A 19,370-nucleotide genomic window follows, 5' to 3' on the forward strand; every position below is an offset into this window, starting at 1 on the left:
TTGGCCAGCTTCTATTCGCGTTCCAGCTTCTTATTTGCATACCGCAGATGTAACACAAATTGAACAAGTAACTGGGGTATTTCGGGGGATAAATCATTTTGGGCCACTTACTTGAAAGTTGATTCTCACAGAGGGGGAAGCCACCGCGCTTATCGACTTTGCAGTAATGAGGTGTGAACTCAAAACATGTCATATAGTAAGAAAACAACCTAAAGTGTAATTTTATTTAATATATAAGCTGTTCTAAATACAATGACAACTTTATTTCAATGAAAACTTTTCTTCGCCTTGGGTTAATAATACTTTATGCGCAGTGTCTAGATTAGATGAGCCACAGCGAGTGTCAGCAACAGATCAGTTTTACAGAGCAGTTTCAATTCAGAATACTGCATTAGTTCATTATCTCACGAAGCTTTATAACTTTAAACACTATAGTAACCATGACACTATCTACACACTGTAAGGAGTTATAAGCTAATTTTATATTTAACCTTAAGGAAAGGTCAAAGGTCACAATCAGGAATAATTTCTGAATAGTGCATATATGGATCCATAAATGTGTTGTATAGTAACCATAACCCTATATACTTTGTAAGGAGTTAAAGCTAGTTTTCATTTGACCAGGCAAGATGATTTTTGTATAGAGCATATATGGGTTCCTATCTCTGTTCTATAGTAACCTGTACATACTTTGTAAGGAGTTATAAGCTAGTTTTACATTTTAACTCAAGGAGAGGTCAAAGGTCGCAGGCAAAGTCATTTTTGTAACGAGCACATATGGTTTCCTATATGTGTTTGTGACAGGCTGGCGAGTGGTGACGTCAGGCTAGATGCAGGAAGAATAACACAGCACTGCAGGTACGGTGCAATGGTGCTTTATTTTCAAATAACAAAAATCAATTTATATTGATTTATATTGGTTTATATACAGGTGGCCATCTCCCGATTAACAACAATTACACAATCAATTAATCTGGGAGATGTCAACCTTCTGCACGAGGTGTTTAACGTTTCAAAATAAAAACAAAACAATACGCACGCACCGCTATGCTGTCATAACAATAACAAATACAATAAATAAATCATAATACATCAATAGAAAATAACACAGGGGCAGAGGGGGTGACTCCGTTCTAAAAATAAACACTGTACAGGGCTGCTCGCCCTGATACAGTGTGCCATAGTAACCATTAACCTACCTGCACTTTGTAAGGAGTTATAAGCTAGTTTTGCATTTGACTGAAGATTTTGAAATATTGTTAAAGAAATGCATCAGGTGGCCATATTGGTTTCCACACAAACGGCATTTTTGAAAAAGTCAGTTGTGTTGACACAGGGATGATGCTTGTTAAATTTGGAGTTAATCAAATAAACCACTTAACTGAAGTGGTTTTAAATTTAAGAAGAAAATGTAGGTCTGGCCACCATCTTGTTTTACAAAAGAACATAATTTTGCTAAATTTGAATTCCATTGTCCCCAGGATGATGCCTACCAAGTTCAGAGTTAGTTGGTTAAACAGTTTGCAAACAGAAGCAGTTTGATGTTTGGCCACGTTTTGGCAAATTTGGTGGCAGCCATCGCAGCAACTTCTGCTTCGCAAACTTGAAGCGAGTTTGATTGCTGAGGACATATGGAAATATCCCACTCCCTACACCTTCAGACCCCATCGGGACCTGATCACATCCTGGTTGATTGTTTTCGGTTCGATCGTAACACTATAGAATACTTGTGTGATGTGCTTCGACCTCATCTAATGCCTCGGTATGCAGGCAACCACCCCCTATCTGTGGATACAAAGGTCTGTGCTGCCTTGGCATTCTATGCCACCAGCTCCTTTCAAAACACAATAGGGGATACAGTGGCAGCATGCCAGAGCACCATCAGCAACGTCATAACATCTGTCACAGATGCGCTGGTGGCTGCATCTGACCGATTCATTAAGTTTCCACCTATTGAAAGCCATTACGAAGTAAAACAACAATTCTATAGTGTAGCTGGCTTCCCCAGTATAACAAGGGCACTTGATTGTACTCATATAGCAATCAAATCCCCTGGGGAACATGCATATGTGTGTCTGAACCAAAAGCATTTCCACTGCGTGAACGTGCAAATGACAACTTCAGACTGCAGAATCATCAGCGTCGTGTCACATTTCCCAGGATCTAGCTATTTCCAATCTATGCAAGGGGAAGAGACAGATATCGTTTGTTTGGGAAGCAAAAGTAGGAAGGTGCAAAACAGCAGCTGGAGACCAATCACAGCTTACGTTCCAGATGTTCCAAAAAAGGCGGAAACAGGAAGAATGCTATCAAAAACAAAGGTAAGTGTCTGATTGTGAAATAATTAATACATGCCCAAAACCTTGTATATAATTATTATTTTAGTAGTAGTATTTTTCTTACAGGCATTTAACTATGTGTGTGTTTTATCTGTGTGTGTTTTACTTGAAAATGTTGATGTGTAATATAAAAGAGGAGGCAAAAAAAGTTCCACGGATGTATAACTTGCAAGGGTTTGAGACAATCAGACTTCTGCATTGCAGGCTGACATTGTCACGGAATATACAAAAAACCATGCACATTTATGTCAAAAAGCGACATTTATGACACCCTGCCAAAACTAAACGGTAAGGTAGAGATCAAATCTTTTTGGTAAAAAATTGACACATAACCTGACTAAAAAAGATCAAAAAAAGCTCAAAACATGACTGTGCCCTTTAATAATGTCATATTACACCACTGTGACATATCCAATGAAAACACAGGTCTGTGATATGATACCATTTTTGTGTTAATCCAATGTGCAAAACTGTAGTTACTGCCATTTGTTTTACCACCAAACCTGATTTTTTTAAAATATTCACTTCAGGTAAATCACATTAAAAACAGCCTTTATTGTTTTTATTTTAACACATTGCAAATGATGCACCCACCCTAAAAACACAGAAATAATTATCTCTACTGGGAGTTGCGCTTTTTCAAGATTTAAAGGCCTTTTTTATTTCAGATAATAAACAATAAACCTGAAGCTGAGTGAGGGGCTGTGGCTTTTTTGTGTGAATAGGCTCATCTGCAGAGTGACAGTGGTTACTGCTTTGGTATGATGATTGATTGGAAGGAATGTGGCTGGAAATCAATTTCCTATCAGTCAGTCATCCACCTACTGTTTAACAGAGGTGATCCGCAATAACAAAGGGCAGCAGGTAGGAACCAGGTACACACAGAAATGGCTCAGTGTGTTTTGACGGACTTGCAGAAAATAACTGGATTGTGGAATTTCACCAACCCAAACTTAGAAAATACTGGGACCTAAAAAGAATTATTGATCAAGAGAATAATTCTTAATCACAGGTCAGCTCTAATACTGATTGTGGCTTTTAGAGAGAGCTGTTTAAAGCAGTGAAAGCTTACTGAGACCCTGAGAACCTGCATCGTAATGGTACTTTATAACACATCAGTAACGTGCTGAGGACATTAAAGGGCAGGGGCTCATTGAGAAAAAAAAGGTCACTTTTCAAGCATCACAATATTTCTATGACTGAGTAACAGGGCACTTTTGGGGCATAAGTATAACAGGGTCAATAACGTATTTATTTGTCTCTTGTATGTTTTACTTTTTATAGTTTTACATTAAGATTTGATTAATACACATTTTATATATTATTGATTTAACACTGTAATTGATTTATCACTTTTCAGTAGCTTCTCCACCCCATTCACCTTTTATGCCTTACTGGGTATTGACTAATATAACAATTGATAGTTTTACGCACTTGAATATAAATAGCACAGTGCACTTCTTACAAATTGGATGGCAATCCTGGGGGTTTGTGTCTGTGTGTCCGTCTTTCATTGTGGTTTTGTCTGTGCAGGAGTGGGAACACATGTAGTGTTGGAATGGAGAGTAGCATAGAAGTGAAAGGAGCCTGGACTGTTCATGATGACACAATGTGTTCGGCTGGCGTACAGTGTGTCTGTTTAAAAAATGAGTGTGAGTGAATTAAGAGTCTTAGCTTGTCAGACACTGATTGGAGCCTATGGTAAGGAAAGTAAAGAGCTTATACAGATATTTTCCCTCGCTCTGAAGTTCCCTTCCCTGCACAGACAACGTGTCAAATGTTTGTGTTTTTTTTACAATGGTTTGTTTTATCCTGTATTTTAAGCCTGGTTAATGAACAGTACCTTTCCTAAATGCACTCATAACTTTTTAAAAGTGCAACATTGCAGTTTGCACTGTGGAGTTCAAATCAATCTTAATTATGACGGAAAGTCTGTAATTGACCACTGGTATATTTTAACAATATGTTGTTGCTACTCTTAACCCTGATGTCCAATAAAAAAACGTCCTCATTGCTTTTATATGTATCTTTTGACTGTGTTTTGGGTTTTTTTTTTTGGTAACATTGTTTCCAGTATTTTAATTTTGTATCTGAATAAAAAAAACCTCATCATGTATCTAATATTCTGTGTTTGCTGCACTGAACTGGCGTAGCCGGTAGCCCCTGTGACCGAGCAGGTGTTACAAAAGGCAGGGGCTTAAGCCAGTTACTTCTTCAATGTGTGATTGGCCAGCTTGCTATCTGCGCCATGTTTGACCTCTGTTTTTGTATCAAAATTAATTTTGGGCCAGTACAAATACACATGGGTGAGAATCAACTTTGAAATAAGTGGCACAAAGTGATTTAACCCCAGTTACTTATTCATTTTGCATTACATCTGCTTTATACAAATAAGAAGCTGGAATGCGCTATCTGTGCCATGTTTTTTTTTTATCAAAATACGTTTTGGGACGGGATAAATAAATATGGGGGATGTAGAGGGGTTTCCCCTCTGTGAGAATCAACTGTGCAATAAATGATCTAGAGCAATTTAACCCCTGAAATACTCCAGTTACTTATTCAATGTGTGTTACATCTTCGGGATGCAAATAAGAAGCTGGAATGCGAATAAGAAGCTGGTGAATATGAAGTCAACTTCAGCATCATCACAAAGTCACCAATACATACCTCTCTCTGCAATAAACAGTGGCTGTCCAGCAAATCACAGCGCTCTGACTAACTCATTAAGACAGTTATTCTGAGCTCTTTTAATAAAGCGCATGTAAGAGTCACGTATAAATGGATTGCTTGTCTCAGTTCACTTTCTTGTTTTAGTTTAATGTGTCGCTTATTTTTCAGTCTGTTCTTTTACTGTCAGCATGAACATCTACCTCAATGAAGCAGTATTTGCAGCGCTGTGGGTCCTCCGCTTTATCTTTTTGTATAATTCAAAACATTCATTTTCTTTTGTACATTCATAAAGTGATTTACATTTTCTCCCCAATCCTCATCCACTAAATTTAGTTTTTGATCAAGCTAGTAGTTACTATGCCCAGCAATTGCCACAATAACACTATGTAACACAATTTTAACCAGGACAGGTAAATTTCAAAATATCACTATTTCCAATGAGAAAACAGGCGAATCTGTGTCTTTTCGTTCACATAAAGTCAGAAAAAAACAACATATGAATCCAAATTAACATGTATTTATACTAAAGTAATACAAAAATGACAACAGTATAATCGTAAATCTCGAAAAACTACTCACTTCTAAATCTTTTGTAGTCATTTTTGTATTACTTTAGTATAAATACATGTTAATTTGGATTCATATGTTGTTTTTTTCTGACTTTATGTGAATGAAAAGACATAAATTCGACCATTTTCTCATTGGAAATAGTGATATTTTGAAATGTACCTGTCCTGGTCACAAAAGCAAAGTTTGTGGGGAATAATAGCCATTTTCTATACTTTTGAGGCATAAGCAATTAGGAAATAACATTTACTACCCAGGAACAAAAAAAAAAAAAAAAAAATTGTTACATGGTGTAATCAGACTTTGATTGGCCAACATACTCAGGTGATAATGTATTTGTGAACAGAGAAACACATCTGAACGTTATTTGATCCACTGACGTCTAACATACCTGCTGTATCCTAGAATACAATGTAGGCCTCCTTAATACAATATCGTAGTCAAAATAAAACAATATTTTTATCAAAATGTTGTGTATTTCCTAGAAAATAGTACAGGGAAAATATTGAATAGAAAAAAATCGGGTATAAATCAGTAAAAACCGATGTTAAGTTAAAAAAACTATATCCTGTAAATATATCAAAGCAGGAAAGTTTAAATAACTCACAAGTTAAAGCTTGTGAATATATAACATGTTAAAACTGTTTATTTACAGAATGGCATCTGGAAAATCCTTCCTGGGGCAAGAAGCAGCAAAGTTGATACTTTATTATTCATTTTTTTTATTGGGCTTGTTTCATCTCTTTACAGCTTTCCTGGTTCACATCCAGAGCTCTGTCAATTTGTTTAGAGAAGTCACAATTGTTCTTTCCAAAATCTGTGGACTGTAAAACTTATGCTCGGCATATGATGCCTAAGAGCTAGGATGCTGAGCATTGTTTTGTTGGTGCAAATTAAAACAAAAGGAATGTCTAATTTACAGTAGGCACTTAATAAGGGTTCCCCTTTAGTCCTTTTGCCTGAAGAGGACTGCCCATCAGGATGGTACTGAATACTGCAGAAGCTGTCTAACAGAAGATGAAGTTGAAGTAAACGGGGTGGTGATACTAAAATTAAGCGTTTAGTATCTTTTCTGCTTTAGAAACACTGAAGTGTGAAATTACAATGTGCCTGCCTGCATAACCATGGGGGGGGGTGGGGTGGGGGGCTATATTAGATTTATAAATGTACTATGGTAACACAAGTGAATAACACTACAGTACTATAGATTCTCACCCAGAGAATACTACAAGTGTGGAGCGGTTTATGGTGAATCTGTTATAACTAAATGCTGAGATCATCCAAGAAACCCTAAACTAGGCGCTATCAAACAGCTCCCCCTTCAACATCTGGTTGTTTCCACTTACCACATACTCGAAAACCAGAGTTAATGTTTCTTTTGTGTGGATGATGTCGTGTAGCAGCACTATGTTGGAGTGTTTCAGGCCTTTCAACAGTGAGGCTAGAAAAGGGAAAATAAAGAAACAACAAGTTAACTCAATTGTGGTACTTATCGGTGTAAACATTATTAACATGCAGTATACATTCACAGAGGAGGGTTCTTTTATCTAATCTGCATGTCCCGCTGCAGCCTTGCAGGAACAATTTAAACAGTGATTAAATCTGGTAATGTATTTACCAACAGACCGTGTTTCCTATCCCATTCCCATTTCCAATCTGTGTTTATTTTGCTAAATACAGATACTGCTCCATGAGAAGTTGCTACCAAAACAATATATCTGTGCCATGTAATGAACAATCGTGTGGAAGATTTGTAAGCAGAATTGAATATGACATGCTGTACAGTAAATTATTAGTTTTAAAACTTTTCAAAGGCGCTTTCATTGATATTTGTATATGACTTATGTGTACAGCATATTCTGAAAGGAATCCACTGGGTCACTACAGTCTATCTGAATTAACTTTTATTTTGCATGACTATTTAACCAAAATATGTGCCTTACGTTTGATATCCTTGATTTCCAATAATTCTGTTTGCAATTAATCCATTTCTTTCAGACTCCCGCATAAAGATAGCTGCTCACCACAAACCTCTTAGATAAAGTTGTGGGAATATCTCACCCTGTCCTTTTCATCCAGCTGGAAAAATTGTAAAAGACTACCCCATATTAGAAGTTATAATAAGGACCACTATGGCCAAGAATTTTAGGCTTGAGACATCATATATATATAATTCTCATAAGTTAGATCTTTCATTTAACAGCATGTAATCAAAGAAAAAAGTCAAAATGATATTGCAAGTCTACCGAAGCCATAATAGTAGTACAGTATTTCATGTTAGATTTCAAAATGTCACATTTTTCATTTTTCAAGTGACGTATATTGAAAACTTTATTCAGCTAGTTTCATTGGACATAGCTGTATATAAGTAATATTCAATTTAAACATTTAATCATGAATTCTGACATTAAACTTTAAGAAGCCAAGTAACATAGTAACAAAGTAACAAGCCAGCTGTCATAGTTCATGCAGGTCACTGTGATATCCTGATAGGTCTCAACATTTAGTTTAGCTACATCTGGACAAACTGTGAATTCAGTATTCAGTCAAAATCTGTTGCCGTTTTTGTAACATAAATCAACATGAAAGTGTTAATTAAGTCATCAAAAACAGGCAAGTTTCAACTTCCAGATCCAAATTACATAGCACATACATTTGATTTAATCTCATCACAGAGGTTCATTAATCTTAAAAGTGGTGAGGAAATGTGTATTAATCTCATGCCTTAATGCATCGAAATTTCGTGTCTGGTCCTGTAGTTAAATCTGGCCATGATTAAAATGCTTTAAAAAAACCCATATCTGTTCAAGAAGTCTCAGCCTAATCCCAAGAGTGTGCAGTACTTACTCATGACAATGCAGCTCTTATCTGGTTTAACCTGTTACAGTCTGTTGCTTCACAGAGGTGAATGAGAAGTATCATCTCTGCATTGTATAGTTTCTCCAACCAAGGGTTAAAGTGTACTCTTTAAAGAAGTCTGGTTTGATTACATTAAATTCAAATTAAATAAAGTTTGATATTCATGAAACTATTCCAGACTGTTATTGGCTTCTTAATGTGATTGATCAGAAAAGACTTTGGAAAACTAAAGTTTTGTTGTTTATATCAAAGTTAAAAGCCTCGGCCAATACTTTATAACAGAGAGGCTAATGTTAATAACTTTTCTGGAAATGAACGATACTGACAGTGATTTCCCAATGGAGTTTTCTTCTCAGGAAAAAGCTTGGTGGTAACAATATATTCTAAATATTAAAATCCTAGTGTTTTGTATTGAAAGCTCAACTACTGTACAGTAGGCCTGGGTGTCCTGGATACATCTATTTTTATACTTTAAGAACAACTCTTTTTAGTCCCAGATATAATACCAACCCCCCACCTTTTGTTAAAATGAAACAAGTCAAGGGAACTGGAAATAGCACAACCAAAAATCTGAGAGTTCAAAAAAATTTGAATCTCAGAAAACACCAGATAATGCTTAAAAGATGGGTTATGCTACCTAATATCTGAGTTCCATTTTGCATTCTCACCATAAAATTGTTTGCTACTGTGTACTATGAGTAGGGCCCTACATGGACCGTGACCAGTTATATGTACCATCGAGCGATCCTCTGGATTTCAGTTTCATTTTCTTTTTGCGTTTCTGCTTTGTTAGTCACATTCTTTTGTTAACTTTAGGGCTTTAAATGTTTTTATTTTGCAGTTTTTAACTACATGTTCATACTTTGTTCTACCACGTGAAACTTAAGATTTAAATAGCTGAAACCTTGAATTTTAAGATTTTTTAAATGTTATGACTGAAATTCACAAAAATGTACCAAGAATTTGGTAGGGCCCTATACTATGACATGCTAAAAGCAGTACCATAGACATGATAATTAATGCAATGGGATTTGTTTTCAGCTAGGGCACTCAAAACAGCCTCCTCTTTAAAAGCAAAAGGCTCACAGTTAAATGTGTTGTTACTGTAGCATATGGTGGACAGTGTTTTAAATGCACTGAAAATACCATCAGCTGTGCCTAGTCCCAAAGCTAATTAATATTCTGTTCAAACCTGCTCATTTAGTTTCAGACTTTGTTAATCTCTTTTTAATCTTTTAGCTGTGCCACTCCATTTGGTGTTGTTAGCAGTGCAGATATTAAAGGTGACGGATATCTGAAAGGTCAAACTGTGAACAGTCACAAGAGAGTTTCCATATCCAAACACTACAAGTGTGGAAATGCCATGCACCTAATTAATCAGACACTTTTTAAAACAGCTTTGCTACCAAAGGTCATAACATTGCACCTAAAATAAGATTTTTTTTTTTCATTTAGACTACAGACTTATCTTTTAACTAGCTTTGGAAATAGGCACGCAAGACTTTTTTTTTTTTTTATTATTATTTCAATTTTATTTGTAAACAACAAAATTGACAAAACCAAAAAAAAAAAAAAAAAAAAAAAACCTTAAAAAAAACGTATCCCGGGTTAAGGGTATTCATTCCATAATTCTGTAGTAACTGAATCACAATTCATTGCATGTATTTACATTTTGCTAAAATGTCTAATGAATTGGACTTTAGTGAATACATCACCACAGAAAATGTGAGTTTATCAAAACCCTGGTTCCCTGAAAGAGAAATATAACCATTACCTCATGGGTATTTATCCGTAAATACCCTGTAACCTAAACAGATATAGCAAAGACTGCTCGTCAGATCCTATGACACAGTTGTGCCTGGCCCTGAGGGTATATATAGTTTGGATACACAGATCTCATCATCATTTTTCCTTCAAGACTGCTGCAATCATGGACGCAGCAACCTTGAAGGTTAATGGTTACATTTCTGTTTCTGGGAACCAGGGTTATGATAATAACCTGATATTCCTGTGACAGGGAACGAATGAGTCTTGGTGATAAATCTCTCTCCCGACCTGTGAGGGCATTGCATAAAGGGAACAGAGTGCCCTGGACTGGATGACCTGACAATTAATTCCCAAGGTTAGGTCGAAGTCAGCCATCTAGATAGGGGCATAGCTATGGTACAATAAGTCATCGCCCCAGAGGGAAAGCAATTTGGCAATCGTGGATTGGAGGAGGAATGTCTGTACTCACTAACCAAGGGGCCTGACTGAAGGTACAAGAAGGGAACGTGGCTACGTGATCTGTTCCTTTGCTTATGGTTAAGAGAAATGCTAAAGGACGAGCGAAATATTACCACGAGTGTCTAGTGTTTGTTTGTTTTGTCGAGTCTGTACTGTTTGTTATTTATTAGACAGCTAACACGATCCAGAGCTGTCGCTTATGGCCAGCACTAACCAGGACAATACTACACCATTGCTCACAGATTAATTGTATATTCACCACTTACACATTAGCACTCATTGTGGACTTGTGATCGTGTGTGTGTCTTGTGTGTGTTTTATTTTAGGACTGCAACCGATTGTTTATTGAACTGTGCAATACACATTGTTGTGTATTGCCAGCCCTCCTGTTCTTTACTGTTGTCATCAGACTTTGGATTATAAATAAACTACCATTTCACCAGTACTTTGTTGTTTGTCATTATCTTGAGCACTGCATCACCCCTACACCTGCACACTGCAAACCACTTTGCCACAGTTCCCTATCAAGAACGAAATGTAACCATTACCTCATGGGTAGAACTACTAAAGCTGTCGCAAAGCAATATTGCAGACCAACTGGGCTGCCACAAGGTTCGGCCAAGGCCACCTTGCATGTTACCATGAGGAAGCCCAGTACAAGTAGGGTCTGGGAAGCTGCTGCTATCAAGCCCAGAAGTCTCTGAAATGTCACTATTGTGAGCTTTTTGTTGAAAAAGCTTCAGACAAGCGGCTATTCTCTGCACTCTTGCACAATTTGCTCTTTGCACAATTTACCGACAGGTCCAATTAATGACGGTGGTCGGTGATGAGTTCCATGTCATCCAGGTAATAGAGTACACAAATGCCTCCGAGTTAATGGGTCCAGAATAGCCTCCATGCACTTCAAAAAGGCACAGGAGGGGCTAAAAAGAGGCCGAATGGCAGTATTAGGAACTCGTACGCTGTCCCTTAGAAAGCAAACCGCAGGTACTTCCTGGCCGTGGTTTTATACACAAAATATGTAAGTAGCAATCACTATAAGCAAGTAACAATAAATCGCATAAATAGTGTAATTACACAAGTGAATAAGCAGATATAAGTAACTTTGATAATTATCTGTTTGTAGCAATGGCGGCTGGTGGTCAAAATTTTTGGCCCAGGGAGCCAACCTCAGTGTTTCTTGTTGGAAGCAATACAAAAAGGTTGCTCTGCAATGTCTTATCGTGGCAAATTTTTCCATTACTTTATTATTAGTCAGGAATGTCAGCCATCATGTCTTTTTCAATTGATAACATGGCTAAAGCATTTAATCGTTCGTTTTTCATCTGCTTCAGTGTTGAGAAACACCTTTCTGCCTCTGCTGTAGTCATCTGATTGGTAATAACTATCTTCAGTGGTTTTGTAATCTCTGGAAATGTTCTGTCCAAGTTGTTATATATCATCAGTTAAAGCATACTTAATGTATTTTCAGCATTTTTTAAATCTCCTGTTTCATACACTGTAAGTCACAAGCATGCATAAGGAAGTCTTACTAAGGATTGGATATGCTTGAACTGTTTCCTTTAGTACACCGTCCGGGAAAGCTACCTGATATTCATCAAAACGGTCACTGCAGCAATTTTGCAGAGACAAGGTGCTTTCTCAAGGCAAACCATTCTTTTGTATGAGAGATGATGATGTCTCAAATTTGCAAAGTAGCTGTGTCATAATCTTCTGTGGTATTTGGGAATCTTCTGTGGTATCTGGGTCCCTTTGTCTTGCATTGGTGGCAGATTCTCAGGCAGGCTGGATTCCAGTGTTCTAACAGATGCTCGGATGTCCTGAATGCATTGAACAAATTGAGTCACGGCTTCATTTGCATCAACAGATGTAATAATCCTTGCCTGGAGTTTCCCATACAAAATACACACCTTCATCGTTCTCTTTTGAAACAAGTACAGGAAGAACAGAAACTCTCCTGTCCATGAGACTATGGGTGATTGTACTATTCAAACACTGTCCTAACTGTTCAACTACAAAAATTCCATCTTGTTTGAGAAGCAGTTGGTAGTATTTTCTTTACAATTTCTTCCAAAACTGCAGTTTTCTTTGGAGAGTGAGAGAAAAAAGTTGAAAACCAGAGGGGGTCTGGAAAAAAATTTGAGCCACTGAAACTTAGATTTAGTTGATGGGCATAGCAATGGACATAATGTGCATTTGGATATTTTTCCCTTACAAACTTCTGAACCGTACCAGTCTCGCCACGCACTACACTAGCTCCATCGTAGCTCTGAATAATTATTTTATCCTTTTCACTTTATTCTATGAATATGGCATCTAGCTGTTGCATAATGGCAGTGGAAAAAGCTCCAGCATTCACACGTTGCATTCAACTCAGTAAACCCAAAAAACGCTCAACAACACGTCCAGTTTTGGGAACAACGTAGCTAAAAATTAGTACACTTCAGGAAATATTTGTAATGTCACTGGTTTCTTCAACTTGAATAGCGACAATCAGTCTGTTTCAGTTCTTTCACAATATTTTTCCTGCAAACCTAGAAGTTCATTTTGAACTGTCAGAGGTGTCTTTTAAGAATGTGGCCTTCCTCAAGTGTGTTTCCATTGCCTGATCAAGCTTTGAAACAAAATCTACCAGCCCAAGAAACACACCAGGATTGGAAGATGTTGATGATTCATCATGACATCATCAGGCCAATTCAAAAGCTTCCAGAAGTTCATGCATTCAATGGTGCGTGCAAATTTGTGTCGGTTTTTAGACACTTCTTCATTCTGCTTTTCTACGGGATTTCGGTAAGCAGTGCTAAGCTGGACAGCAATAGTCACTCTCTCTAACATACCTAGACGTATTTTACATGTCTTATGAGCTCTTGAGTTCTCATGTTTTTTTTATTTAGAGGAGCTTCAGTGTTGAGAAACACCTTTCTGCCTCTGCTGTAGTCATCAGAGTGGTAATAACTATCTTCAGATGTTGCAGGTCTGTAACTCTGGTTCTTGACCATGCTGCATTAATGTCACCCTGAGCCTTAGTAAAAAGGATGCAAGGAGTGGAAAACAGTGCAATGTTGTTTTCACATGCACAACCCCATGGCCAAAGCATATACCATGACTCATTAAAGGTTAGAGTGTTTGCCCGTCCTCTGTCACTATTCACCTGCACTCATTTTATTACAGGTCTGCTGGGTCCCAACCTACTGTGTTCATGTCTTCTTTTTTTTGATTAACTTAGAATATTAAAACCTGACAATATGCCTGTGATGAGTCAAAGGGTTTTCGGTCTGTGATTCAGCCTCCCGACAGTAGATGGCATCAAACCAACTTGGGACTTCCCTTACCAAGATCTCGTGACCATGGCAAAAGTCATCTTTTTGAGGGGCGGCACCTTGGTGAGGGGCGGAAGTACGAGTATGTAAATTCCAGCCACTGGAGTCAAGTGAAGGATAAGGACACTTGTCAGTTGGGGATTGGTGTTCCACTGACTACAGAGGCGGGACATTACATACTAAAGGGAACGTACTACTGTGTTCGGGGTTGGTCCGAAAGTAAAATAGGAGGAGTAACGGGTGGAGGGAGAGACTGGTTTGGTGCAGCGGGATTTTTTGAAAATTCAAAAAATCAGGCCACTAACATTTCTTTTGTCTTTTTTTTGTTTATGTATGGGTCGCCACGAAGACAATTAAAGACGAGTCATCACGGTTTGTTTTGGATTTCACCCCTGCACTCCTTCCCTCACACCATTTTGTTTTCTTTTGTTATTTAATCATTTTGTTGTGTATAGAGAATAAAAATAAATTATTTTATTTCTGTACACATAAATTACTGTCTGGACATTCCATTTAATACACTCACGCCTCACACTGCCAAAAATAAAAAGAGATTAAAAAACTAAAACACAAATGTACTCAAATTTAAATGTGCATTTAAATTTAAGTGGTCCCTGAATCTAAATCAATCCCAAGAACAGACCTTAAATGGAAGTCACAATTAAGGCCAAAGGAAAAAAACAAAACAAAACAAAACAAAACAATGTAATTAACAATGCAGTAGATTTTTATTTTTATTTTCAGGAACCAGCAGATAATTTATATAGACCTGATAAAGGACTGATCAGCTACAAAAAAACAGTACAAAAAATGGTATTTTAAAAACACCTAGAAAAAAAATCCTTGACTTGGCTATAACAAGATTAAAATGATTAAAAAACAAATAATACAAATGTGAGATGTGGAAATAAGATAAATATATAAAAAACACATACCAAATATACTCTGAAATTTCAATGCATATTTAAATTTATGTTGTCACTGAATCTAAATCAATCTCAAATTCAAAGACAAAGAACAGGGAAAAATAAGACCTTACATGGAAGTCACAATTAAGACAAAGCTACTTACACTTGTGAATCTTATTTTAATATTTAAACAGCGTAATGTTTTCTGTCTTTACACAAAGTAACACACCATGGAAGACACTGTGCTGCTCATATTTATAGCCTCTGCTGTCTTGGCACATGCGCGCTGATCACCTGATCACCATGTGCGTTACCTGGCTCTGCTCCAGCCTTTTTAAGCCAATCACAGCCAGTCCAGGCTAACGGCTGGGTGCTACTGCGGATGTGCACGGCAGATTTGGGCACTTGCATTTCTGAGCAAGCACAGCCCGGCTTCAGCCCATTAAACAGATGGAATGAACGGCATCGTTGATGTGCCAGCGTCACGTGACAGGGGAAATGAAAAGCACATCACCCAGATGAACGGAAGCGCAGTTCATTAATAAGACACTGGGGGTTTGGCAAGCAAGCAAACACTGTTAACCATCCGTCCCTGGTTTGTAGTCTCTCTAGTATGAGATTTGTGTGTGCAGTCTGTATGTGCCTTCGGGAGCGGACACGACTGTGTCACAGGCTCTGACGAGAAGTCTATTTATATCTATTCCAGTTACAGGGTATTTGGGGAAAAATACCCATGAGGTAATGGTTACATTTCATACTTGATGTGAACTACATTAAATCATTCCTACAAAAAACTGTTATCTTTGTTAACAACTTGTTCATGAAAATTGTAACAAGTTGGCTGTCATTTAGAAATTTCCTATAGTCTCTAAACTGAAGCCAAGTTTCTTACGCTCACTGCAGACAGAAATGATTACAAATAGCTTTCACAAGTTGAAACAAATGCTATCACAGAGAATATGCTAGGCTTTACAAAGTACACTGATCTAATCACAAGAAAATAAATGTTTAAAAAAGACAAATATTTTATCTTGATGCTAAAAAAAAAGCTAATGTTTAGTGCCTTCCTGTTAGAAAGGATTTTGTGACAATAGTTGATTAGTTTTGTAAATATATGCTGGATTCAAATGTAGGAAACACTTATCAAAACAGACCAGGTATGGATAGCAATACATTTGCCTTTAATTAGGTTTCTGTGGTTAGAAAAAAAATCCAGGATATAAGGAATCTTTATTGAATCAACAGCATTCAAAAATAGAAATCGTGGTGTGACTTGCAGATTAAATGAAACTGTACATCTATTATTATTATTATTATTATTATTATTTATTATTATTATTATTATTATTATTATTATTATTATTATTACATGACAAAATAAATGCAAACAGTATTTCCTCATACTGGCATAGTGTTTTTTTTTTTTTTTGTTTATATTTCCCAAGCTTGGGTATGTCTAGTGTATGGGTATAACATGAGTTGGATAACATTTTTACCGGGGCTGGTTTTGAATGTGTCTTTGCTTGCATTCCAGTACAGTGGTGTGCTGCTGAACCTCAGGACGGAGCTGTGCTCCAGTAGATCAAACAATACTGCCAGTGATGCGGATTTTGTAACTTTAAAATAGATTACAAGATTTCAAATAGCTATTGTTGTTTTGATTTGGACTCCCATTTCTTTTAGAACGAGTTTAGTAATGAAATGCCTTTATGCCTGTGCCTGGCTTATCTGAAACAGTCTGTAGCCCCTTCATTAACACCTTTGTAGTGTGATTTTCAGATACGCGGTAAAAAGTGATACGCAGCGCACTGTGCTTGCTCGCGCATGCCTAAACAACTTCCACTAAGAAAGCAGGGATGCTGTTTTTGGTCTTTTACCTATTTTAAAATTGTATTTCCACCATTAAGAAAATGGTATGCAAATATTTATCCTATGCAATACACTGGGTCCTATACATTTTTTTACTGGCACAACTTTATGGTGGACTTCTCACTTTGTCTTGTTCGTCATGAAATTTTTTTTCTTTTTACAGAAACTAATTCTTTACAGTTTAAGTTTGCAAAAAAATAATGTGTAATTAATGGTAATTAAAGGAATTTGACAATTGATTGCTCCTGTACCAAAATCTGACAACGTACCACCTTCAATGTGACAATGTATCACTTTCTGACATTACACAGGTCAAGTTTTGGTATGCGTACCACATTCTGACAATGTACCACTTTCTAACACTACACTGAGGACAGAGAGGTTGCAAATTGACACACTGAACTCAAGGTTCAATAAAGATGGTTGCAAAGAAACCATAAACAGAGTTCAAAATTTATCTGTGTCGAAGTATAGTCTGCTGACAATGAAAAGTAAAGATCTGCCAGGCAAAATAATCCCTGAATTAGTTGACTTAATATAAAAATATTATTGGTATTTCTGTAAAATATAAAGTTGTGGTGTAAACAGAATACTGAATGATCATTAGCAGTGTACGTTTTTTATTCCCCTCAGGAGGATGTCCTTCCATAAAGCACTCGCCCACTCGTCATTTACTGGGGGACATTCTCCAGCGGAGAATAAAAACCGCTTGCCACAAACGATCATTCAGCCTAAACTGTGTGTATTCTCTATGCTACATATGCTCTGCACTGTTCTATCTCTAGATCCTATATGCCCAAATACACAGTACAGTCCAGAATAACTGAAACTGCATACACATTATACAATAGTTTCAGTTTTTGTCAACAAAAAAATAAATAAATATTGAAACCTTGCCCACCTGCGACTGCTATGATTTCCAAACTCACTCAATATGGTGAAGATAAGAGAAAATAAAGTATATGTAGTGTAATTCATGTCTGTGTTGCTTTTGTGAAAGCTGGGGCTGACAGGTCTGCATAATGAAGCGCTTGTGCACTCGGAGCTCTCCCCTGCTGTCCTGTTATAGAACCTGTTCAGAGCATGTTCATCAGCCTTCAGCTTCCACACTTTAATTCACCACACGTTCCAGGCTGGGGACGGCCAGCTCTGTAATTGTTGAATTAGTTCTGTTTCAAAGTAGTTTTCTGATCTGTACACATGGGGCTGGATGAGCCTGAACTCAATTTACAGCTGTGGAACTGTCAGATCAGAATAATTTTCTCATTTCAATTGAAAAGCAGGTTCCACTGGATAACGACTATGCATGCAAGCCTCTCTGATCCACCAACACCTCGTCTCCAAGGAACAGGGGGGTTTAAAAACAAACTTACACTTCTTAATCTTTCAAATTAAAGGGTTTATAACATACCTCTAGATTTGTTTTTTTTTTTTTAAAGCCACAACTTGATTCCTTAGCATTTAGCAGTTACTTTCAAGCTAATAAAACAGATGGTGGTGATTCCACAGCGGAAAGGAATATGGCTGTTATTGACGTTAACCATATACACAAATTATATACTGAATTGCCCAAGATAATAATCAAGGGACATGACTTATACCCTATACACACAGAAGAATGCTACAAGCAACATTCACAGGGTTTCCATGCAGTTCATGAAATGGCGATGTGTGTACACGTTTGGGGGAATTACTCGAGTAAATCAGGTTTGTGGCTGAAAAAAACTTGGCCAAAGAGAGGGATAGGGTAAATCTCATTTACTCGTGTAAATGACGAAACACACTGGAAAAACACGCCCACTTTTGCTACGAAACCCGCATTTCACGTGTAAATGTTAATGAACGTGTTTATCCTTAACTATAAATATTGCTAGGGAGCAGGTCAGTTGTTACTGTGGATTCCAAGATGGCAGAAAGTAGTGGCTAATGGGCGATTTTATGGTTAGCAGTGGTGTAGTTCACCTTAATGATAATGCGGACGGCTTTTTTTAAATTATTGTGTTTTGCTGTGCTGTCATACTTCTTGAGGGTTTACAGTTCTGTATAAAACCATTTACCATGAACTGTGTTATACCCGTGTTATAGTATTAATGCGGTTTGAGAATGCCCTTGCTGCTTAAATGTCTAAATGAATTAATTCCTGTCCTTTTTGTTCTCAGCTATGTGCAAAGACAACGCGTGTCTGCCCTCCACGTTAATAAATATAGTTGGTGAACTGGATGTCATGAGCCAGCTCGATCGCCCAAAACATCGCAACAACATCCAACAAGTTCCTGATGCTCTCTCTGAACTGACCAAATAAAATTGCAAATGAACGCACTGACTGCGTTTTATTTGTTTGCATCATTAATATTTGACACAACAGTAAATCCAACACAACTTAAAAGAAAGGAGAGAATCTCTGACAGTACGAGCCTCCTCAGATCACACCTGTCAAATTGAAACTGGCAGCTGAGGTAACCTTCACAGCTGCCAAGTCCGATTATAAAAAGCAAAATTTGTTTTGTTTTTGAGAGTCGCTGGTTGGAACGTGCATAAACACCCATACTCTAACATGGGTTCACTTGTTTTGAAAGGCAGTGTCACTTTATATACTGTATATATATATATAT

General features: G+C 37.2%; 1 protein-coding gene across 2 annotated transcripts in view; it reads right to left on the reverse strand.

Annotated features, from left to right (window-relative positions):
* The window catches only part of LOC121313175 (cyclin-dependent kinase 14-like), a 218,316-nt gene that overhangs the window by 131,916 nt on the left and 67,030 nt on the right, over positions 1-19,370 (reverse strand). For both annotated transcript variants that reach the window (XM_041245467.1, XM_041245468.1), the window contains one exon: positions 6,923-7,017. In XM_041245467.1, the coding sequence (XP_041101401.1) occupies positions 6,923-7,017 (95 nt within the window). The remainder of the gene's footprint in view (positions 1-6,922; positions 7,018-19,370) is intronic.

The sequence above is a fragment of the Polyodon spathula genome, chromosome 3 (genome assembly GCF_017654505.1).
Source record: "Polyodon spathula isolate WHYD16114869_AA chromosome 3, ASM1765450v1, whole genome shotgun sequence".
In the NCBI taxonomy this organism is placed as follows: Eukaryota; Metazoa; Chordata; class Actinopteri; order Acipenseriformes; family Polyodontidae; genus Polyodon; species Polyodon spathula.